Source organism: Carcharhinus amblyrhynchos, chromosome 9, assembly GCF_965287045.1.
Source record: "Carcharhinus amblyrhynchos chromosome 9, sCarAmb.v2.hapA, whole genome shotgun sequence".
NCBI classification, from domain to species: Eukaryota; Metazoa; Chordata; class Chondrichthyes; order Carcharhiniformes; family Carcharhinidae; genus Carcharhinus; species Carcharhinus amblyrhynchos.
Genome location: NC_137332.1, coordinates 36815104 through 36840766, shown reverse-complemented (window position 1 = coordinate 36840766; position 25663 = coordinate 36815104). Strand labels below are relative to the sequence as shown.

At 41.3% G+C, this 25663-nt stretch overlaps 1 protein-coding gene across 5 annotated transcripts in view; it reads right to left on the bottom strand.

The window, feature by feature from the left end:
- tut4 (terminal uridylyl transferase 4) overlaps window positions 1–16679 on the bottom strand; it is a 78727-nt gene extending 62048 nt beyond the window's left edge. For 2 of the 5 annotated variants that reach the window (XM_080195462.1, XM_080195458.1), the window contains exons 1-4: window positions 16586–16673; window positions 10350–10493; window positions 10043–10192; window positions 7183–7909 (exon numbers count right to left, since the gene is read on the bottom strand). In XM_080195462.1, the coding sequence (XP_080051588.1) occupies window positions 7183–7810 (628 nt within the window). In that variant the 5' untranslated portion in view covers window positions 7811–7909; window positions 10043–10192; window positions 10350–10493; window positions 16586–16673. Of the gene's footprint in view, window positions 1–7182; window positions 7947–10042; window positions 10193–10349; window positions 10494–11857; window positions 11948–16585 lie in introns of all 5 variants that reach the window. The other 3 variants (XM_080195459.1, XM_080195461.1, XM_080195460.1) reach the window with 3 other exon arrangements.
- Window positions 16680–25663: the final 8984 nt, after the last annotated feature.

The window sequence follows — 25663 nt, the reverse complement described above, 5'->3', positions numbered from 1 at the left end:
TGACACCAAAGTCGGAGGTGTGGTAGATAGTGAGGAAGAGTGTCATAGTTTGCAGGAAGACTTAGACAGGTTGCAGAGCTGGGCCGAGAGGTGGCGGATGGAGTTTAATGCGGAGAAGTGTGAGGTAATTCACTTTGGTAGGAATAACAGATGTGTTGAGTATAGGGCTAACGGGAGGACTTTGAATAGTGTGGATGAGCAGAGGGATCTAGGTGTATGTGTACATAGATCCCTGAAAGTTGGGAATCAAGTAGATAAGGTTGTTAAGAAGGCATACGGTGTCTTGGCGTTTATTGGTAGGGGGATTGAATTTAGGAGTCGCAGCGTTATGTTGCAACTGTACACAACTCTGGTGCAGCCGCACTTGGAGTACTGTGTGCAGTTCTGGTCCCCACATTACAGGAAGGATGTGGAGGCTTTGGAGAGGGTGCAGAGGAGGTTTACCAGGTTTACCAGGATGTTGCCTGGTATGGAGGGGAGGTCCTATGAGGAGAGGCTGAGGGATTTGGGGTTGTTTTCGCTGGAAAGAAGGCGGCTAAGAGGGGATCTTATTGAAACATATAAGATGATTAGAGGTTTAGATAGGGTGGATAGTGATAGCCTTTTTCCTCTGATGGAGAAATCTAGCACGAGGGGGCATGGCTTTAAATTAAGGGGGGGTAGTTATAGGACGGATGTCAGGGGTAGGTTCTTTACCCAGAGGGTGGTGAGGGATTGGAATGCCCTGCCTGCTGCAGTTGTAAATGCGCCTAGTTTGGGGGCATTTAAGAGATCCGTGGATAGGTTTATGGACGAAAAGGGATTGGTTTAGGTTAGTGGGTCATTGTTTTGTAACTGGTCGGCGCAACATCGTGGGCCAAAGGGCCTGTTCTGCACTGTAATGTTCTATGTTCTAACTGTCTCTGCTGCTACCCAACTGAATCCTGTTGGGTAACCTTGAAAGTAAGGATCAAAGGAAAAGATTCTGAATTAATGAAAAACAGCTGGAGGCAGTAGACATAAAGCAAGGTGGCAAAAGGTTCGAAGAGACAGCTGAAGTTTCTCCTTATTACAGGCCTTTGAAGCAATGGTGTTCTGCTTGGCACAGCTGAATATCAGAGCAGGCATAGAAGTGTAGCTTGAGTGAAAGTGGTGATTCAGGTGCAATGAATAGCAGAAGGAGAGACTAAAACCCAGGAGGTGGATCCTCGTTGAAGTGTCCGTGTGAAAACATTGCTTGGGAGAGAATCCCAGATGAGTTATTTGGACCTGGAGATCAGAAGCCCCCATGGGAAGGACAGAGTTGCAGTGAGACTGGTCGACTCATAACACAACAAGCATCTGGGGAGGGGAGGTTCATGTGAAATCCACTGGCTTTGCTTCAGCTGCATCTGTCACTTGATTTTGGAGTGTGTTGTACCTGACCAAAGTTTGCCTATTGGTTTATGTATACTGCATGCTTAAGGTGAACATTGCATCTGTCTTTAGCAAGGAAGAACTTACTGCCAAATACATAGTGAAAGAGAAGGTAGTTGAGATATTGGTAGAATAAAAATTAGGAGGATAGGTTCTAATCACCAGGATCAATAAGATGTATCCGAGGGAAGCAAGGATGGAAATTGCAGGGGCACTGACCATAATATTCCAATTGTCCTTTAACAGAGAAGTGGTGTTAGAGGACTGGAGAATTGCAAAAGTTACATCTCTTAGCAATTATAACTCAGTCAGTTTAATCTTGATAATGGGAAAGGTTTTAGAAACATTAATCTCGAGCAAAATTTTAGGGAAAAATCATGCCTAATTAACAGGCTTGAGTTTTTTGCTAACATAACAGAGAGGTTGATAAGGGTAACGTGGTTGACATGTACATGGATTTTCACAAGTGCCACATAGTAGGCTTGGCAGCAAAGTTAGAATTCACAGAATAAAAGAGGCAGTAGCTGTATGGATACAAAATTGGGTGGCAGCAAATAAAGCAGTGGTGAAAGGTTGTTTTTTTAAGACTGGAGGATGGTATATTGTGGGGATCCCCAGGGATCAGTGTTAGGACCGCATATTTTTCTTGATATATCTTAATGCCCTAGGGCATAATTTCAAAATTTGGAAGTATTGTGATCTGTAAAGAGGATAGTAATAAGGCTTTAAAAGAATATACAGACAGGCTTCTGGAAATTGGTGAACAAGAGGCACGTGGAATCAATGCAGAGTGATGCAAATGATTTGTTTTTGTAGAAACAAAATGAGTGTGGAAATAACTTATAATGGTTACAATTCTAAAGAGGGTGTAGGAGCAGAGGGACCTGGCAGTATATGAGGACATATGAACAAAAGGTAACAGGGTAGATTGAGAAACTGGTTAATAAGGCATACAGAGGATCCTGAGATTTAGAAAGAGAGTCTAAAGACAAATCTTTATTGAACACTGATTCGGCCTCAAGTAGAGCATTGGGTGCAATTCTGTGTACCACATTTTAGAAAGGGTTGATGACATTCGACAGAATACAGAAAAGATTTATGAGAATGGTTCCAATGATGAGGAATTTCAATTACATGAACAGACTAATGAAGCTGGGTATCCTTAGAGAAATTTAATAGGACGTCTGATAAAGGCATTCAAATTCACGAAGGCTCTGGTCAAAGAAAATGAGAAGGGACTGTTCCTATTGGCGAAAAGGTCAAGACCAAAGGACAACAACTTAAGCTGAATGGAAAAGAACCAAAGGCTAAATTTAGAAAAACATCTTCAACGCAACTATTGATGAGGATTTGAAATGTACCACTTTCAAGTGTATGGAGGCAGATTCAACTTGTATTCCCTTCAGTGGTCATAGAATCCCTGCAGAAGGAGGCCATTCAGCCCATCAAGTTTGTACTGACCACAATCCCACCCAGCCCCTAACCCAGAACCCTACGTATTTATCCTGTTAGACCCATAACACTAAGGGACAATTTAACACGGCCTATCCATCTAAACCGCACATCTTTGGACCTTGGGGAAAAAACCGGAGCACCCAGAGGAAACCCTCACAGACACAGGGAGAATGTGCAAACGCCACACAGACAGTCACTCAACACCCTAAATGAATTCAGGACCCTGACATTATATAAGAGTAAACAGTCTGGTGGGGACTTCAATGTTTATTACCAAGAATAGACTGGTACTACCAATTTTGACTCAGCTGGCTGGGGTCTGAAGGCCATGTGTCAAGTTGAGGCAATTTAAATGATTATATGGACACGTGAATTAGGAGTAGGAGCAGGTCCCTTGGTCCGCTCTACAATTCAATAAAATCATGCTGATCTGATTGTAACTGCAACTTTAAATTTCCACCTACTCCCAACAGCCTTTCACCCCATTATAATACTTCAAGTATTATCCCCTCTGCCTTAAAAATATTCAAAGACTGTGCTTTCACCAGCTTTTGAGGAAGAGAGTTCCAAAGGCTCACGACCCTTAGAAAAAAGTTCTCATCCCTGTCTTAAATGGGCAGTCTTTTACAGTAATCCCTAGTTCTAGATTCTCCCACAAGAGGCAACATCCTCTTCACATAGAGTTATAGGGATTTACAGCATGGAAACAGGCCCTTTGGTCCAACTTGTCCATGCAGCCCAGTTTTTACCATTAAGCTAGTCCCAATTTTTGGTTCATATCCCCCAATATTCCATATTACTGACTAAATGCTTTTTATAAGACAAAATGTATCTGTTTCCACTACTACCTCTGGCAATTTGTTCCAGACACTCTCCGTGTGTGTGAAAAAATTGCACTTCTGGACTTTTTTTTTTAATCTCTCTCCTCTCACTTTAAACCTACGTCCTCTAGTTTTAGACTCCCTGCCTTTGGGAAAAATATTGACTATCTAGCTGAACTATGCCACTCATTATTTTAAAGACCTCTGTAAGATCACCCTTAAGCCTCCTATGTTCCAGGGAAAAAAAGTCCCAATCTATCCAGCCTCTCCCTATAACCCAAACCATATCTACCCTGTCAAGACTCCTCAGGATCTTACATGTTTTAATCAAGTCTTACTGGAAGCTGCTTTTCCTTCTAAACTCCAGCAAATATAAGCTCAGCCTATCCAGCCTTTCCTCATAAGACAATCTGCCCAGTATTCAAGTATTAGTCTAGTAATCCTTCTCTGAATTGCTTCCAAAGCATTTACATTGTTTCTTAAAAGAGACCAACACTGTACACAGTACTGCAGATATGGCCTAATCAAAGCCCTGTGTAAGTGAAGCATAACCACTCCCCTAATTTTGTAAAATTTCCCTCGCAATAAACAATAATATTCCTATCAGCTTTCCTAATTACTTGCTGTACATGCACACTAATTTTTGTGATTCAAGCACTAGGACACTCAGGTCCCACTCCATCTCAGAGTTCTGTCATAGATCACCATTTAGAAAATATGCTTCTTTTTTATTCTTTCTGTCAAAGTGGAAACATTCACAGCATTTGCCAGACCTTTGCCCATTCACTTATACTATCTATATTCCTTTGTAGCTTCCTTATGGCCTCTTCACAACTTACTTTTCTACTATCTGTGTCATCAGCAAATATAGTAACTGCTAAAGGGTTGTAAAGGATTTGCTGGAGTAAAGAAAAATTCTTCCCTCTGGTGGGATATGGAGCAATAGGGAATAGATGGAGCAGAGGTACAGATTACGCATCTGGCTGCAGAGGAGATTTACCAGATTGGTCCCAGAAATGGGAGATTTTAGCTGCAAGGTTAGGTTGGGGAAGCTGCAGTTATTCTCCTTTCTACAAAGACCACTGAAGAGAGATTTGATAAAGATATATAAGGTATTGACGTGTTTTGACAGGATGGACAGAGAAAAGTTGGTCCCATTAACAGACGGTACAAGTACCGGAGGACACAATTTGAATGTTTTTGCAAGAGATGCAAAGGGGATGAGAGGAAGAACCATTCTATGCAGCAAATGGCGAAAAGCGGAGATAAACAATTTCAAAAGGAAACTGGAAGGGCACTAGAGAGAAACAAACTTCTAGGACGATAGGAATGGTGATTTGGACTGACTGATGGAATTGCTCTAGACAGAAGTGGCATGGACTTGAAGGGTTGAATCATCTCCTTCTGTTCTGTAATTACTCTATGATCTAATTGATCGGCTCAAGGATTGTATAATTCACTCCCACTCTTTTATTCCTTTACTATAAAACTAAATTTCCTGACTTCCAAATTGCCATGTTCCAGAAAAAAATGAACAATATTTTAAAGCCGTGAAGATAAAATTATGAGCAAAAAACCAAATACAGATTTTCTGGGATACAGTTAGATGTAATACATGTGAAAACATAACAGCTGTGACTATTATTTATTTGCTGTAAGAGATCACTTTTAAAATCAAAGCCACTACTTGACCCATGAGATACTGGTGGGGTTCTACAGGGATCTGTGCTAGGACCCTAACTGTTGACATTATATATTAATGATTTGGAAGAGGGAACTGAATGCATTTTCTCCAAAACTGCAGATCCCACAAAGTTGGGTGGGAGGTTGAGCTGTGACAAGGATACAGAGATGCTTCAGTGTGATTTGGGTACGCAGAGTGTGCGGGTATCTACATGCAGATTCAGCATAATGTGAATAAGTGTGAGGTTATCCACTTTGGTAGCAATAATAGGGAAAACAGATTATTACTTCAACAGGTGTAAATTGAGAGGTGGATACTCAATGAGACCTTGGAGTCCTTGTGCATCAGTCGCTGAAAGTAAGCATGCAGGGAGAGCAGGCAGTAAAGATGGCAAATGATGTGTTGCCCTTCATAGCAAGTGGATTTGAATATAGGGATAGGGATGTTTTGCTGCAATTGTATAGGGCAATCGTGAGGCCATACCTGGAGTACTGTATGCAGTTTTGGAATCCTTATCTGAGGAAGGATGTCCTTGCTATAGCAGGAGTACAGCAAAGGTTCACCAGGCTGATTCCTGGGATGGCAGGTCCCTCATATGAGGATAGAATAAGTCGATTAGGATTCTATTCACTGGAGTTTAGAAGAGTGAATGGGGATCTCATAGAAACTTCTAAAATTCTAACAGAGTTAGACAGGGTAGATTCAGAAAGAATGTTCTCAATGGTGGAGGAGTCCAGAACCAGGAGTCATAGTCTGAGGATAAAGGGTAAACCTTTTAGACCTGAGGTGAGGAGAAATTTCTTCACCCAGAGGGTGATGAATATGTGGAATTCACTACCACAGAATGTAGTTGAAGCCAAAATGTTGTGTGATTTCAAGAAGAGATTAGATATAACTCTTATATCTAAAGGGATCCAGGGACATGATAGGAAGGGGTGGGGTTTAGGATATTGAATTTGATGATCTGCCATGATCAAGACAAATGGTGCAGCAGACTCAAAAGGCTGAAAGGTCTAGCCCCGCTTCTAGTTTCTATACTGTAGTTGCATCTGTGTTGCCTACTTCAGTACAAAATGCATTGAAATGTTTTATAACAACCATTTCTAGAAGACTACAAAAGTAACTGGTTAATTTTTCTCTTTCAGCTGAAATTTGTGCTCAATATAATCGATGCTGGTTTCATTTCAGGTACCTAAAATCAGCATCATGCATTCTTGAGTTAAATACAGAGCTTTTTGACACACAGTAAAGCTCCTTCTACTTTGCCTCAGAAGTATATCTTCTTCTGAACTTAGAAAACACTGTAATTTCCATTTCAGATACCAGCCAATCTTGTAGCTTCTTCTTCCAAGGTTGTCATTATATTGCTAACTTAATGGCTCACAACCAGTAGAAATTAGATTCAGATAGTTCATACAGACTCTTAAAATCAGAGACCAGATCTTTTTTTCTCCAAACACACAAATAAGAAGTGAAAAGACAGTGTGCTAACTTACACACTTCCTAGTGACTTGCATTTGAACAGGATTGTTTTGTCACTGAACTCAATCTAAAGAAACAGGTTATTGCGCATTAACATCATTCCAAAGCAATAATGCAAATGAGTGATAAGGTAATTTGTAATGAAATATAAAAAGGTACGAGGAAATTACTTACCTATTCATATCACAAATATATTTCTCAAAACAAACATCAAGAAGAACTACTGTGAAGGGAATGTTTTCACAATGGGCAATGAAGTATCACTAAACTTAATTTACAAGATGCCAATCATGGCATAAATTTATAATAAATAACAAAATATTTTAATTGAATAATTCACCTTACCAGAAACATCTAGCTTCTTTTCCACTTCTTTGACACCTTGCATAGACTTCCCAGGCGAAGTGCTGTCATCACTATTTGTGTGCACAGGAGACTTGTTTGACTGTGCTGCACACTCCAATTTCATCTCTTCCTTTGGTTTCATAGGTAAACAATCCTTTTCATCCACCGCCTTTAAACCACTACCAGTGCTAGAATTTGCAAATTTCCCAAGAACTTGCTGCTGTGTCTTAACTTGCTTGTGTTTTAGTTTCTCAGCTGACGTCATTCCACTTGCTGCTCGGCTTCCTTGGTTGTGACCTTGATCACGCATATTCCGTGCTCCAGAATTCCTTGAGCTAGCTACACAGTTTGGCATGTCTTGTTTGCTATTCCTGCCCAATTTCATCTCTGCAGTTTTTTCATTGCTCTTTCTTTCTGTTAGTTCTTCATTCCATTTTGACTTTTTGTTGTTCCAGTTTGAAACAGTTTTGCCACTGTCTCGAGAAGTGCCCTCAATTAGATTTTTGGAAGGTTTTTGTTCAATGTCATTCTGCACAGTAACTTTCAAGTCCTTACCTTCTCCACGGACAAGGCGAGGTGATTTCCCAGATTTGTGCGCTTCGTCCTTAATGTTTTTAGCTTCTTCCATTGTTATAGCACCCTTCTTTTTGCCAACAGCCAATCTTCTTCCCACTTTTTTAAAATTAAAATCTCCTAGTCAGTCACTTAATTACGGATTGATGCAGATCTATAACCCAGGGAAACAAACAGCTTTTGTCAAATTCCTGTTAAAATCATAAACAAAACCTGTTAAGGATTTAGTGATTACAAATGCTTGTATAGATGCATTCTTGAGCTAATCAGACCAGCCCGAAAATTTTGAATTACATCATCAATAAGGACTGACTGGTCAATTGTATTTAACTAGCTTGGTTACAAGTTAGCATTTCATTAATACCCAATGTAGCTACCGGCGGTTAATTATTTTAAAATCACAAAAATGTAAAAAGACAAAAAAACTGGTTCAGAAAACACCATTCATTTAAAAGAGGGAGTGATTGGGTGTGGTCTGAAAAGCTAAAGGAGCTTCACTTAACTGAGATTGAAAATGAAAACATTATTCAGAAATAAGTAGAAAAAATCTTTAAAAAGAACCTAAATTTGATTATCTTCTAAGAATATTCCAGGATAAAATGCTGTTGTCAAGTTTTCATCTGAACGCATGACATTGCGGAAACGATTGTTCTAAGGAGTACAAATTTTTCATTTTTGTTGTATTTCTTCTGAATTGATAGATATTTAAGCAACTTGTACTGCAAGTAAGGCATAAAAGGTGTTATTGTCGCCAGTAACAAGAAGGCTGCTGAGCATTACTCCGAAACCATTTCTCAGAAACCATTTCTCAGCCTGAGCCATGATTTTGAGAAGGTGGGGGGCGGCGGGAGCGTGGGGTGGAGGGGGCGGCGGGAGCGTGGGGTAGAGGGGGCGTGCGGTGGCGGGGGTGTGGGGTTGGGGGGGGGAGGTGGGGGTGTGCGGTGGGGGTGTGGGGGCATGGTGGGGTGGGGGGCAGGGATGGGGGTGTGGGGTTGTGGGGGGGTAGGAGTGGGGTGTTGGGGGTGTGGGGTGGGGGGGTAGGACTGGGGGGGGGTGGGGTGTGGGTGGGGGGGTGGTGGGTGTGGGCTGGTGGGGGTAGGGTGGGTGTTGGGTGTGGGTGTGTGGGGGTGGGGGTGTTGGGGGTGTGGTGTGGGAATGTGGGGGTGGGGTAGGGTGGTCATGGTTCAAACAGAAACAGAGGGAAAATTGGTTTCTGTCCTTACACACCAGCTAACAATCAAGTCATTGTGGCTTTGATAGAGGCTTATGAGAGGGCCACCATGTCTCTCATGTGAACATGATACTCTCGAGAGTAAAATAGGAAAGGGGAGGTACCTGAACAGAATTCTGAATTAGAACCGAGTAATCTGTCAACAGTTCTGGTCCCCCCATTATGGAAAGGATATTGTTAAATTTGAAAGAGCGTAGAAAAGATTTATTAGAATACTACCAGAATTTGATGGTTTGAGTTATAAGGAGAGGCTGGAAAGACTTTTTTTTCCTGGAGTGTAGGAGACTTCGGGGTGACCTTATAGAGGTCTATAAAATGAGGGGCATAGATCAACTAGATAGTCAACATCTTTTCCCAAAGGTCAGGGAGTCTGAAACTAGAGGCCATAGGTTTAAGGTGAGAGGGGAGAGATACAAGAGCGTACAGAGGGGAAACTTTTTCTCATAGGAGGTAATGAGTGTTTGGAACAAGCTGCCGGATGTAGTAGTAGAGGCGGGTACAATTTTCCCTTTTTAAAAAGCGTTTAGACAGTTACATGGGTAAGATGGGCATTGAGGAATATGAGTCAAATGCGGGCAACTGGGACTAACTTAGTGGTTTTAAAAAGGGGCAGCATGGACAAGATGGGCTGAAGGGCCTGTTTCCATGCTGTAAACCTCTATGACTCTAACCAGATTATTCAATTCACAGCTTCTTGTCAATCTAATCAAATTTGCTCCAAAGCAAGAAACGATACAACATTGAGGTTGCTGAACAATTGTTGACCTCAATGATTTTTGATTTGTAACTTATCTTGCGTATCCAACACCAGATTTGTGTAACAGTAACATGATGTGATTTGCTGTTGCAGTATGGTTAAAATAAAACTACATTCAAAGGGCTTACTGATGCTGTGACTGCCAAGTATATGAGCATCAAAACCAGATGTTTTATATCATGTAATGAAAAAACAATTGTAAGTGTTCGCTCATATGTTATATGCCTGAAACAGACACATTAACTAATATTTGGAATTTTAAAATGTCTAAAGCTTGACAATGATAGAATAAAACTTACCAGTTGTACTAAACCTGACTCCAATACATTTGAAGCAGCCAACTTATTGTACTGTAGCTCCTCCCAGCAACTTTTCTGGGCTCAAGGTCAGCATAATAATTCATTGTGATTACAGAGCCACAAGGCCACACAGACCTTAACTCGCCACCACTAGAACAGAGAGAAGAGGAATATTAAAATGTATGAGAACAACAGTGACTAAATAAGTTCCATATTTAAAGCAAGCAACCTTTCAAACATATATTTAGTGTTAAGTCACTCTGAAAACATTGTTTAAATTCAATTCTGAGCTAGCCATCCAACTTACTGCCAACGTCTCTTCAATCACAGATTTAGGAAATTTCTAGCACAGAAGCATTTTTTAATCCTAAATATTTCCTCATGTCTGATATCTGCAAAATCCTACAGCAAGCTCATCTTGAAGAAAACGAATTGCGGGTATTGGTACCATCTGTCATTGTAAAAACAAACACAGACCAATAAATAGGGTCAGACTATAATCATTTGTAGTGCACAGCTACAGTCAGTTCAATTTGCCCCAAAACAAATTAAGAGCACACTGCACATCTCCCTGATACTATGCTTTAGATTAGGAGTTCATTCAGTAACCATAAGGCTGCAATTTGCCACTTTACAATGTGCTGGAATGCTAGCAAAATGAACATTTTACTTACATTATTAAAAATTAAATTGCAAACAAATTCCTCACTTAAGGTCATGGTTAATTGTGTCTTCAGGGATTGCTGCATAGCTCAGACAGTCCAATTTCTCCACAGAACTAAAATTAAATTTACGTGACATTGACAAATTAAGACAAGTGAATTGCAGGAGGATGTTTGTCAACATTTCAATGGAAAACAAATTAAAGACTTGTGAAAGAACGATAGACATACAGAACAATACATATCCCAAACAAACAAACTCAGGCTTAACAAAAGTATCACCCAAATTCAAGTTATGTAGAAACTGTAGCAAAGGATAACAGAAGGGGCAAAAGATATCTAGCAAAAAGTATAGATTCAAAATGTGAGAGTAAGAAATGATTTCAATGGTCCAATAGCAAGGGATCTATCAGAGAGAAAGGCAAATAAGCTTGAAACGAATGATGAGCACCAGACAATAAATACTAAATTAATGATAACTTCCTCAGGGCATTCACTGGGAAAGAGATATAGAACATGCCATCTCCCAAACTTCACGACAAATATACTTGAAGATGAATTCCTGGATAGACTGCGATGGCTTCAAATAAATAAATCCCATTGTTTAGATGGTAATCATCTCAGTCTTGGCAGAATAAGTGAAGATGATTTGTGAGGGGCTGACAACCACGAATCATTGGACACAGGAGGTCCCAGTAGAATGAAAACAGTCAGATCCATATTCAAAAAGGTTGACAAAACAGACTGAGGCAACTACACACCCATTAATTTTCATTGATTTTTGTTGATGTGGGTGTTGGTGGCAAGACAGGCATTGATTGCTGATCCTTAGTTGCACCTGAGAAAATGGTGTTGGGCATGCGGTCATTAGGAGTAAACCTGAACATAACTAAATTGTTAGATTGTATCAATTGTGTTAAACCCTACAACAATGCATATTTAAGACATGTAAAGGTAAAGCTCTGCATTATAGGTCACCAACTAACTTCAAACTCTGGGAATGTAGGAAGAAATGACTGTGTGAAAGGTATAATTTTGAACTATCCCATAACAGTAAAATCATAGTAAAGTTGTGGTGCAGAAAGAGGCAATTCAATCTATCATGTCTGCGCCAGCCAATAAAGAGAAAAAATAAATCAGCTGCTTAACTTACTCTCACTTTCCAGCACCTGGTCCACAGCCTTGCATGTTACAGCACTCCAAATTCAGATCCAGGAACCTTTTAAATGAGTTGTGTTTCAACCTAAACCACCAATTTAGATAGTAAATTCCAGACTCCCATGACCCTCTGAATGAAAAAGTGTTTCCTCATGTCCCCTCTAATCCTTCTACCAATCACCTTAAATTTATGCCCCTCAACTGGGGAAACAAGTCTTTCCAATCTTGGCCCCCCATAATTTTGTACACCTCAATTAAATCACCCCTTAGTTTCCTCTGTTTTCAGGAAAAGAGTCTCAAATAAAAGCAATGTAAACAATCAAAGTTAAGAAAATGCATTTGGGATTGCTTTATGGACCAGCACATTACGTTTAATGAGGCGAGAAGCACTGCATGGTTTAGTCCTAAGAAACAAAGTGGAACAAGAAACTCTTGGAAGAGAGCAACTGGGAAACAGAAAAGACTAGGGTTTGGATTGGAAGGCAAGTAGATCATAAAGACTTTGCTAAATATACAAGGAAGCAAAAAAAAACTAAACAAGAAACACAATCAAAATAGTTAAGGTAACTGGGTCTTGCACAAGTTGGAGAAGGGATGGAAGCCATTTGCCCCAAGGGTCAATTATTATTTACTGTATGCAAAGTTGGCAAATAATGGCATCTATCCATCCCAAATGACGATAGACTGAGTCCAGGTTCTCTATCTGGATTGAACATTGTCTGGTGTAGCTGCAGAGATCATTTTGTGAATAGCAAACCTTTTGCAGCTGGCATAGTTGAAGAGAGCTGGCCCAATGTATTTTTTCCTTTCAATAGGTTCTCTCTTCCACCATCTGTTCATTTATTTTGTTCTCTACTTTTTCCAAGCCCTTCCTGACTGTTTGTCTCCAGGCACTCCAATGAGCAGGAAGGACTTCCCATGCATCAACTTGAGATCAACTTGAGGTCTCTCTTACAGACATCCTGTTCATCTCATGCCAATAGCAAGCTCAACACAGGGCAAGTCTTTGGGGATGTGGCTCTCATCCGTTTAGCTCACATAACCCAGTCAATGTAGTCATCGCTCCTCAAGAGAGCAAATGTGCTGGGATCCAAAGATGTGCAAGTTAGGTGGATTGGCCATGCTAAATTGTCTCTTAATGTCCAGAAATGTGTAGGTTGGGTGGATTAGGCATGGTAAAGGTGCAGGATTACATGGATAGAGTGGGGGATTGGGTTTTGACCAAGATGTTCTTTTGGAGAGTCAGTGTAGACTCAATGGGTCAAAAGACCTCCTTCTGCACTTTTACGATCTCTTAACCCTAACATACTTCATTTTCAGCACTCCTGCAGGAGATACCCAATATTCATCTGAGGCAGTTAGGGTTACTTTTCCACGACTTGCATAAGTTGTTCATGCTTCCCTACTGTAAAAGAGACTGATGAGAAGACAAGTCTTCTGGGGGCAGCATGGTGGAACAATGGTAAGCACTGCTGCCTCACAGCACCAAGGACCCAGATTCAATTCTCAGCTTGGGTCACTATCTGTATGGAGTTTGCATATTCTCCCCGTGTCTGCGTGGGTTTCCCGCTCGCTCTGTACTCTGGTTTCCCATCACAATCCAAAGATGTGCAGGCCATGCTAAATTCTCCCTTAGTGTACCCGAACAGGCTCTGGAGTGTAGCAACTAGGGGATTTTCACAGTAACTTCAATTCAGAGTGAATGTAAGCCTACTTGTGTCTAATAAATAAACTTTATAACTTTATACATCTGGTGTACATGGAGTTGGGTATTTTCAGTAAGTTTACTGTTGACACACAGTCAACCTCCAAATTTGACATGGCACAGCAGCCTTGGCAATCCTAATGCTGATTTTGGCATCAAGGGACAGGGTCATTATTGATCCAAGGTTTGTGATGTTGTCAACAACTTCTAGAATTTCACCCACATTAGGACATCAGATCGTTTAACTAGTGGGTATGATTCATCACGAGAAACGATTTATACCTGATGTTGCCACAAAAGCCACATAAGTGGATGAATGGCTCATTAGCATTCCTGTTTTTGAATCAAGTCGGCCATTGATTTAATCCCCATTCTTTGATTTAGGGACATAATCTAAACTGAAAACTTGATTGTAGTGTTCAGGAAGTTTTAAGTTTATTTATTAATGTCAGAAGTAGGCTGACATTAACACTGCAATGCAGTTACTGTGAAAAATTCCCTAGTTGCCACTCTCTGGTGCCTGTTCAGGTACACGGAGGGGGAATTTAGCATGGACAATGCACCTAACTAGCACATCTTTCAGACTGTGTGACGAAAATCATGCAGACATGGAGAGAACGTGCAAACTCCACACAGACAGGGACCCAAGCCGGGAATCAAACCCAGCTCCCTGGTATGGTGAGATAGCAGTGCTAACCAATGCGCCACTGAATTATCGGAGAAAGTCTGTGACATATACTGCTCAGAACCACACCAGACAATACAACTGCCCCCTCAGTACTAATCAATTTGAGTGGGACAGTGGAATTGAAGCTGAAAATGAGACATGATCATTTTTGAATGGTGCAACAGGCTCAAGGGGCCATATTCCCTGCTCCTGCTTATGTTAATGAAGGTTTGAGATGCCCTGTGTCTTGAATTCAAAAGTAGCTGAGAAATGTCCAAACATGACATGGTTAGTGTCCAAACTTTATTAAAGCAAGGTGGTAAGGAAAAGGCAAAAAATAATCAGAAAAGGTTGATCCAAGATGGGTATTTCAGAGAGCCAAGCTCTTTGTTAGTGGACAGGACAAATCAGAATAAATTCCATACGATTGGTCAATGAATCATAGCATACGCTCCCCGTGTCTGCGTGGGTTTCTTCCCACACTCCAAAGATGTGCAGGTTAGGTCAATTGGCAGCACTAAATTGCCCCTTAGTGTCCCAAGTTGTGTAGGTTACGGGGATCAGCAGGGTAAATACTTGGGGTTACAGGGAACAGGTCTGCATGGGATTGCCCCTCAGTTTCGGGGGATTACTGGGTTTACAAGGATAGGGCCTGGGTGGGACTGTTAGTACAGACCTGATGGGCCAAATGGCCTCCTTAGGTATTCTAATAATTTATTCCCCAGGTTGAGCAGGGAAATGTGTTATTATTTCAAATTTTATCTTTCTCAGCAGATTTAAGTACAAGAGGATAGATTTTGTAAATGAGTGGTTGCTCAAGTAAACAAATTGAGTATCATTTTTCAAAAGATGGTCATTTAGGATCATAGTGAGTTTGGGTGTGACACTAACATTTTGCAACGATAAACTGGGATGACACAGATACCAACTTGTGATATCTGAAGATCCATTTCAATGCATCACCCCACCATTATTTCCACAAGGGATAACTTTAGTTCCTTGTTTATACGTGACAAAGCAAATGAAAAATTCACTGTGTTTAACTGACATGGAAATTTAGAGGTGCAAGTAACTTTGACATTCACTTTAGATTACTCAACAAATACAGCTAGTTAGTTCAACCTGTTTCTTTTGTGCATCCCATTTCAACCACAAGTTGTAGCAACAATGCATTTAATAATTTGGTAAGACAATGATTAAAATACATAAAAGGTCATTTTCTCTCTCCCCAACATAACCAACTGATTTAAGAAAAGATGTAACTTTTATATCTTCCCTTTACAGCATCATTTGTAAGAAGCTGTCAAAATTTCCCACATGACAGCCAGCATACATATACTACTAATTTGTTTTTCATTGTTTGATGTCGATTTTTGAAGGAGCAAAGCTCAATAGTATATACTAAACAAATCAATTGGCAGCACTAAATTGCCCCTTAGTGTCCCAAGTTGTGTAGGTCTACAGAATTCTGTAAAATTACAGAATTGATTTGAAAAGTTGGATATTCTAAGTGATGGTGCCAGAAGTGAAATTGTCTTACTTCGCCTATGACAGAGAAAATGAGTGGGCTAACAACTTTCCAACGTAAATTACTGAAGCAAGTATCTAAGTTAAATACAGTTGACATTGTGGGCTCTGTGGCAGCAGCTACAATACAGTGATGTTTAACAAACTGCAATCCCTGTATTTGGAGATTTTGAGATTTCCCATCCTCTAGCCAGAGTAGATTTGAGACATAAGCGATCTCAGATTCTGCATCTTTGATTACGTTCCTTTCAACACGTACAGTTTGATCTATCTGATTCAATAGGTATCATAGATTTTCCTTCTTTTAATCAAGAGTGATGTAGTAAAATTTAAAACAGTCCATCTGACCAACAAACAACAGGGACGGGGACTAAAAAAAAATTAATGGTGATTTATGGACACGAATAAATACAAAGCAGTATCCCTCCACATAAACATCCACCCACACAGTAAGAATAGGATTAATAATATTATACAGGCAGATCACACTAAGTGGCCAAAGTACAACCTCTAGGCCGGTAACACTTGTGGCTCACTGAATTGGTCGCGACACTCTTGGATTCGCCGAGACAAATGCTTGGGTTATAAACGCCCTGACTTTCTTCAGAGAGGGCGGCCAGAGCGAATAACAAGCAATCAGACTCCCTCCGGTGCTTTAAACCTGTCAATGGCCTAAAAGACAGAGCAAAACGAAAGCGCCGAAATCCTGCCTGCCTGCCTGCCTGCCCACCCGCAGTACAGCCGGCCCTACTTGCCGATTTATACAATTAGCCATCATGTATTGTCCCGACCCAACCCTTCACGCTCAGGCCTCAGACTCTTACCGGCAGGGTCGGCCAGCGCTCCCCAGCGTGTCCCACCATTTATTTATTGGGCTACAACCTCCCGATCACCAGCAGGCCATCCACTAAACTCACAGTGCGCAGGCGCAGCGACAATTTCCGGTGGCGTCACAGACAGAGATTCCAACTTCCGCCAGCCACAAAACTACAAATCCCGGCAGGGCCCGCGGTACCCCTCTCCTTCCGTTCGCGCCTGCGTATTGTGGTGGATAGGTTCAGTAGTGTGGCGGCTGTGGGAACGGACGCAGGCACGGACAGCTGGGCGGGGGTATTCGCGCAGTTCATGCTGCTGGTTGTCAGCCCGGGGTTCTCAGCTGCAGCTGGCGAATGTGAAAACAGAACTGGTTCTGGGATTTCCTTCTGGCTGATATCCTTTATTTATTCTTCCATGAAATGACAGGGCGGCATGGTGGAACACAGTGGTTAGCACTGGCTGCCTCCTCAATGGGAATTTCACAGTAACTTCGTTGCAGTGTTAACGGATGCTTTACTTGTGACTAATAAACAAAACTTTACATTTCACAGCTCCAGGAACCTGGGTTCGACTCCTGGCTTGGATGACTGTGTGGAGTTTGCACATTCTCCCCAAGGGTTTTCCTCCGGACGCTCCTGTTTCCTCCCACGGTCCAAAGATGTGCAGGTTAGGTGCATTGGCCAGGCTAAATTGACCCTTAGTGTCCTGGGATGTGTAGGTTAGAGACATTAGCGAGGTAAATATGCAGGGTTACGGGAATAGGGCCTAAGTGGAATTGTTGTTGATGCAGACTTATTCAGCTGAATGGTCTCCTCATGCACAAGTTTCTATGATTTCTAAATGTGGCTGTCACTGACACAGCCAGCATTTGTTGCCCATTCCTAATTGCCTTTGAACTGAGTGGCTTCCTAGGCCAATTTCAGCAGGCAGTTAAGAGTCAACTATTGCTATGGTCTGGAGCCACTTGTTGGTCAGACTGGGTAAAGATTGACATTTATTTACCTAAATGCCATTAGTGAATCAGGTGGGCCTTTACAGAAATAGTTGTTAGGGGTCACATTCCAGATTTGTATCTCGCTAACTGCCATTGTGAGGATTTGAAGCCATGTCTCCAGAGCATCAACCTGGGCCTCTAGATTACTTGCCCAGTGAAGTCATCACTGATGAAGGCTATGATAAAGAGTCATTTAGACTTGAAATGTTGGCTCTATTCTCCACAGACCTGAGATTTTTCAGCATTTTCTATTTTTGTCACTTTGTCTTCATCTCCCCAAATGACCATGCAGGTGGTGGACACTTGCTCACTATATAAATGCATGCATAAATGATGGCTGTTTTAGTGAGGTAGGTTTGAAGATGCTCCAGCTGCTGCTGTGGAACCAATCCCAGCAGGAGAGGTGGGACAAAAGATAAGCAATGATCTGTTAGGATTCCTTACTGCTCAACTTTTCACATTAAGAAAATTAAAGAAGTAAAATTACTTTAACAATTTTTGTAGAATGTAATTAGAATTATATGCACACACCTAAACTGACTTTCATCCCCACATCTGATCAGTTCTCCAAGGCTGAATGTTTCCACCTATAATTGTAATTTTTACAATACAGAAAGAGAGCATTTAGCCCATCATGTCTGCATTGGCTCCTTGAATGAACCATCATCTAGTACCATTCCCTCACCATCTTGAAACCCTGATTTGAGAAAACCATAATAACGTGGAACAATGCAGCACTAGGGGAAAAAATAAGATCTATTATTAAGACTGGGTTTACCTGGAAATCACATCATGATTATGCAAAATCATTTTTTTAATGAAAGTGAACTTTTTTTACTGTTGAGCATCGAGATTTTTTGAGGGAATAACTAGCAGGGTAGATAGCGGAGAAACCAATGAATGAAGTATATTTTGATTCAGAAGGCATTTGATAAGGTGCTAAACAGGAGGTTTTCAACAAATTAGGTGTCATGTGATTGAAAACAATGTTTCAGCATGGATAGAGGATGGATAGTTAGCATGGATGAGTGATTGGTTAGACAACAGGAGAGAGAGTAGGCATAAATGGGTCACATTTGCCAACACAGAACTATCAAGTGGAGTGCCACAAGGATCAGTGCTGGGCTTCAACTATTTACAAATTATACTAATAACTTGGATAAAGAGACTGAATGTATAGTCACAAAATTTGCTGATGATGTAAAGAAAGGTAGGGAAATAAATTGTGAAGAGAATACCAGATCCTGAAGAGACTTGACAGGTGGATGCTGAAGTGATGTTTCCTCTTGTGGAAAGAGACTAGAACCAAGGGACACAGTTTGAAAATAAGAGGTCCCCTATTGAAGACTGAGATGAGAGTAATTTTTCTGAATTTGGGTTATGAATCTTTGGAACTCCCTTTTCCAGAGAACAGTGGAGGCAGTGTCATTAAATTATTTTAAGGCAAAGATATATTCTTGATTAACAAGGGAGTCAAAGGTTATTGTGAAGGGTGGGGCTGGGGATGGTAGATGAAATGTGAAGTTGAGCCACAATCAGATCAGCCATTATTTTGTTGAATGGCAGAACAGGCTTGAGGAGCCAAATTGGCTGAGGAGGTCTTTTAATGGAGCAACATACTTGGGAGACCGGGTAATTCAGTCAGTAGAGTGTCAGACTTTTAATCTGAGGGTCCAAGGTTCAAATCCCAGTGTGGGTGCTCTTTTCAACCTAGTATTTCAATTCTCTTGGCCATGAAAAGGAATGAGGATGACCTACACCTACTCCTATGTCTATATGAGGATTGGCTAACTGGCAGAAATAGAAATAAACAGGTTATTTCCAAAATTTCAGGGTGTAACTAAAAGAGTGCTGTAGGGAGATCAGTGCTTGAACCTCAGCTATTTACAGTCACATTTGATGACTTGGAAAAGGGGACCAAATGAAATGTATCCATGTTTGCTGATGATACAAAGCTAGATGGGGAAAGTAAATTTAGAAGGATGCAAAAATAAAAGTTGTAAAAAGATAAGGATAGGTTAAATGAGTAGGCAAAACCTGGCAAATATAATGTGGGTAGGTGTGAAATTATCCACTTTGGTTGGAAAAACAGAATATTTTGTAAATTGTGAGGAACTTGGAAATGTTGCTATGCAGAGGGGCCTGGGTATTCTTGTAAAATAATCATAAAATTAGTACGGAAGTTCAGCAAGCCATTAGGAAAGCAAATGGTATGTTAGCCTTTGTTACAAAAAAAATTGAATACAAGAGTAAAGAGTCTTAGTGCAATTACTTAAGGCAGTTATGTTTCCTTGATTAAGGAACAAAACACTTGCCTTGGAGGAATTCCCCTCTACCGCGGCTACGTTCATGGCCGGGTGTCCCTGGAGAGGGAGCACACGGTGTCCGTGGGCACAGTCGAGGCCTTCCGTGCCTGTTGGGCACCGCAGGGGCCGAGGTGCCTTATAGACCCCGATAATCACATTTTGATTTGACTCATCTTAAGTTTCCTTTGTACTTTTTGTTTCTGTTGGGGCCGTTCCCCCTCCTTTTGGGGAGCCGCCCCCTTTTTCTTTGTCCGAACGTAATTTAAGTTTGTTTACTTGGTTCGACCCGCAAGAACTGGAGGAATTGCAATAAAGCTGCACTTGACTGACTCCTTGGTTAAGTAGATTGTTCTGTAAAGAGATGTTGAGTGGATGAGAACCATGTTCCCCAGAATATGGAAGAATAAGAGGTGATCTCATTGAAACTTATAACATTTTTTAAGGGGCTTGACAGGGTAGGTGCTTGTAAAAGATTTCTCCTAGCTGAGGAGTCTTGAACTGGGGGGCATAGTCTCAGAATGAGGACTAGGGTGAGCAGAAATTTCTTCAGTCGGTTTTGAATCTTTGGAATTCTGTACTCCAGAGAGCTGTGGATGCTCAGTTATTGAGTATGTTTGACAGGGAGTAATAGATGTTTGGATACTGTTTAAGTTGAGGAACATGAGGATTATGTGAGAAGATGTAGTTGACATTGTAGATCAGCCCCTGATCTTACTAAATGGTGGAAAACACTCAGGTCCAAATGGTCTATTCCCATTTCTATTTCTTGTGTTTTTATCCATCATTGTTCCTTTGTTAATGCTGAATCGAAATGTTTACTGAATGACATTTGTGGAGAACCATCACTGCAAGGACTGTTCAAACTGATCCACATCATCTCCCTATGACAATTCAGAATGAGTAATCAACGAAGCCTTTCCACATGCTTTGAAAAAATAATAAATGTTTTAATCATAAACTCATTAGATTTTTTTTGTGGGGGGGAAGGACAGAGATGGTGTTGTGTTGGGGTGAGTTTCCCTCAGGATATCCCTACCAGCTGGAAAGCTTATTTCTTTACAAAAATGTCAAGTGAATTTAAGATGAGTTTAGCATTTACATCTATAAAAATGAATAATGTGAATTAAAAGCAACTTTAGGGCTTTACTTGCCCTTTTTAGTTGTAGATTTTTGGCAAAAAACAAACGACACCATTCAGAAACATAACACAATTTTTTTTAAAACATATGTAAATTTTCCATATTTTTATCTTTCATTTGGGAGTGGGATTGATTACAAGGCTTTGAGTGATAGAGAACTACATGTTAAGTCTGTTAGAGAAGATAGTTGAACAATAGATAGATCCCACTGCATGGAATGACCAAACAAAGTCACAAGCACCTAGACTACTTGATAGATAAACATATTCAATTGATGGAATGTTTTCTTTTTACAGTGTAGGTATAAATAGAAGAAAATTAAGTTAAACTAGGAAAACAAAGACTGTTTGGGCAGACTTACTTCAGACTAAGATGTCATATCTTCTAGTTTCCATTGAGAGTCATTCTGTGCAGCCTCGTTCATAGAATCCCTATAGTGCAGGAGGTCATTCGGTCCATCGAATCTACACTGACGCTTCACCTGCTGACAGTTATGGGGAGCATCAGTGACGGCTGGAAGCAATGTGTGCCTGTCTTTTCTGTTGCAAGCATTGGTACAGGTGGATGAAGAAAATGGGCTGTAAAAGTCCAATTTAAAGACTCTATAAAAGATAAAACAAAATTCACCTTGGTCATATTATTTCCATAGTTGTGACTGCATGAATATTCCAAATTACTCAGAATATAAGCAGAGGAACAGGCCACTTGCCCAGCCAGTTCATGTCATTTAGGCTCCAAGTCAGTCTCCTCCCATCTTTTCTCATCTAGCTAAAACAACGTATTCTATATTTACTTCTTCCTCATGCTTATCTAATCTCTCATCAATGTCATTCACCTCAGTCACACCCTTTGGTAATGAGTTTGACATTCTCACCACAATCTGGATAAAGTAGTAACTCCGTGATCAAGGAGAAAATAGCGAGGCATCTTGAGAATTGTTTGGTAGAGCAGACGCAGCACGGTTTCGTTAAGGGGAAGTCGTGTCTGACGAATTTATTGGAGTTCTATGAGGATGTGTCTAGGGAGGTGGATATGGTCTTTCTTGATTTTCAGAAGGCGTTTGACAAGGTGCCTCAAGAGGTTATTGCAGAAGGTCAGGGGGCATGGAGTTGGGGGTAGGGTGTTAGCGTGGATAGAGGATTGGCTGTCAAATAGGAGGCAGAGAGTGGGGGTCAATGGGTACTATTCGGATTGGCGGTTGGTGACTAGTGGAGTGCCCCAGGGGTCGGTGCTGGGGCCTCAGCTATTCACCATTTATATAGATGATCTGGAGGAGGGAACCGAGTGTACGGTGTCGAAATTTGCTGATGACACCAAGATTGGTGGAAAGGCAAATTGTGCGGAGGGTGTGGAGAGTCTGCAGAAGGATCTAGATAGGCTGGGCGAATGGGCCAGGAACTGGCAAATGGAATTTAATGTTGGCAAATGTGAGGTTGTCCACTTTGGTAGGAATAGTGGTAGGAAGGACTATTACTTACGTGGCGAAAAACTGCAGTATGCGACGGTGCAGAGGGACCTCGGGGTTGTTGTGCATGAGTCACAAAAACCCAGCCAGCAGGTGGTCAGGAAGGCAAATGGGATGCTGGCCTTCATAGCGAGGGGGATTGAATATAAAAGTAGGGAGGTCTTGCTGCAGCTGTACAGGGCACTGGTGAGGCCGCAGCTGGAGTACTGTCTGCAGTTTTGGTCGCCGCACTTACGCAAGGATATTTTGGCCTTGGAGGGAGTGCAGAGGAGGTTTACTCGGCTGATACCGGAGTTGAGGGGGTTGAGCTATGAGGAGAGGCTGAATAAACTAGGCTTGTACTCGTTAGAGTTTAGAAGAATGAGGGGAGATCTCATTGAGACGTATAAGATGTTGAATGAGATGGATAGGATAGAAGTGGAGAGGCTCTTCCCGCTCAGAAAGGACAGTAGGACTAGAGGGCACAGCCTCAGGATAAAGGGGGGTGCGGTTTAGAACAGAGTTGAGGAGGAACTTCTTCACTCGAAGGGTGGTGAATCTCTGGAATTCTCTGCCCATTGAAGTGGTGGAGGCTGCCTCGCTCAATATTTTTAAGACCCGGGTTGATAGGTTTTTGATAGGCAAGGGGATTAAGGTTTATGGGGAGAGGGCGGGAATGTGGAACTGAGCCACGACAGATCAGCCATGATCTTATGGAATGGCGGGGCAGGCTCGAGGGGCTAGATGGCCTACTCCTGCTCCTATTTCTTATTTCACATCGATGGCCTCTAGCCCCTACAACCAATGTCACATATTAGGTCTGGTAGCAACTCTGAGAAGAGAAAGAATTCAAGTCTAATCTGACTCTGGAAGATTCCAGAGAGAGTCATAATGGACTCAACGTTAAATCTGTTTCTCTCTCCACAGATGCTACCAGACCTCTGGTGTTTTCTAGCCCTTTCTATTATTTAATATTTACAGCACCTGCAGTATTTTGCTTTAATAAACCTTAAGGAATGTACATCAATTCTTTTGATTATTTATTCTTTCATGGGATGTGAGAATCACTCAAGGCCAGCTTTAGTCCCTGTTGATGGGGTACCCAAGGTGACCAATACTGCCTAAACTTCAGACATTACAAGACTCACTAAGCCAGTGTCTCTGTATTAAAGGTGTAACTTTATTTAACCAGCAGCTGCCAAGAGACCATCAAAGGGTCAGCACAGCTCTGAGAAAGAGTTGCCAGACCTCTCTGATGAAATCTAAGGTATACAATTCAAAACGGATCAGTTATGTTTTCTTGCCCTTCATTAGCTTAAAAATCAATCATCTTCAATATACACAAATTAACAATACCAGTCATGCATTTTAGCCAACCGCATCTTACTCTGACACAATGGCATTTTATTAGTCTGTAGATTTTGCAAGTTATCTCCTGTCTTGGCTGACCCCATTTCCCGTGTTGCCTAGTGACCTTAGATGCCAGTCCAAAGTTCAAATGAATATTCCCATGGGTTCCCTTACAGGTTACTGCCAAACCAGATTAACACATAACTCCACGTCTGGGCATGCATCCATTTCATCTGGATGGTGAGTAAACCCTACTTGTGAAAAGAAATCAAGTGTCCTAGATGTTCTTTCTGTCCAAAACTTTACTGATAAATCTTGCGTATTCCCAAGGTCTAAATATTCTCTTGGAATATGGCTTACCCTGATGCCTTTTTACCATGATGTTTTGCAGCAAATTGCTGTTGGCTAAAATGAACAATATATCTTAAATCCCTAATTGCCCTTTTTCAGAGGGCAGCTGAGAGTCAACCACATTGCTGTGGCTCTAGAGTCATGTGTAGGCCAGACCAGGTAAGTACAGCAAATTTCCTTCCCTAAGGGCATTAATGAATCAGATGGGTTTTTCTGACAATGGTTTCATGGTCATCAATAGATTCTTAATTTCAGATTTTTTTATTGAATTCAAATTCCACCATCTGCTGTGATGGATTTGAACCTAAGTCCCCAGAACATTAGCTGAGTTTCTGAATTAGCAATAATACCACTAGGCCATTGTCTCCCTTCAATATGTGCCAGTGAGACATGGAAGAGATCTGCAAAGGTGTCATAGAGGTTTACAGCATGGAAACAGGCCCTTCAGCTCAACTTGTCCATGCTGCCCTTGATTGGACATCTTTCACCAGTGTTCCTATGTAAGATCTTGAGAATCACAGTATCACCAGCAAGGAGGTGCTACAGAGAACTGGTCAGAAGCATCTGCAGACATTGTAATAGAAAGATGACTGATGTTGGCAGGTCATGTCCTTTGTCTTCTGGACAAATGCTCCCATGGAGTGACCGTAGAATGAACACCACCCATAGAAAAAGAAGACAGGGCAAGCCAAAGAAGACCTGGTGGAGTACATTTAAGGACGACCTCCAAGGGCAGGAGTGCAAGAGATTATGATGGATTGGGGTTCATGGCAGAGTATTATTGCCCATTTTTCTACACAGGATCAGACAAGTTAAGTATAGATCCAAGTCGAGTGCTGCTCCTGGCAAGGTCTCCTGCATTCTTTATTGATCGCTGTCTTTGTTTGATGGCATTGGAAACTCAGTCTGTATTGTTTTAGAAAGGAAACACATTTTTTGGGGAGCTGGAGCCAATAGGCATCTCTCTTGAATTTCTTGTCCAAATTGAAAGGTAAGATTTTCCCAAGTTGTTCATCTTTAACAAAAATGTTCAGATGCTTCAAGACTGGTAAAGAGCGAGTCTATTCCGAATCCAGGAATTTCAACTCAATTTGCTTGACATTGATGACTCTTGGGGTGGCATGGTGGCACAGTGGTTAGCTTTGCTGCCTCACAGCGCCAGGAACCCAGGTTCGATTGTTGAGCTGGGTCACTGTGTGGAGTCTATACATTCTCCGTGTCTGCATTCTGTCCCCATTTCCTTCAGGTGCTCCGGTTTTATTCCACAGTCCAAAAGATGTGCTGGTTAGATGCATTGGCCATGCTAAATTCTCCTTCGGTGTACCTGAACAGGTGCCAGAGTGTGGCGACTAGGGGATTTTCACAGTAACTTCATTGCAGTGTTAATATAAGCCTACTTGTGACACTAATAAATAAATTTTAAACTTTTTCTTAAAATCCGTCGCTGGGGGTGGAGGGGAGCTTAACCAAGAATAAGTAATTGGAAAAGAAAATGTTTCTTA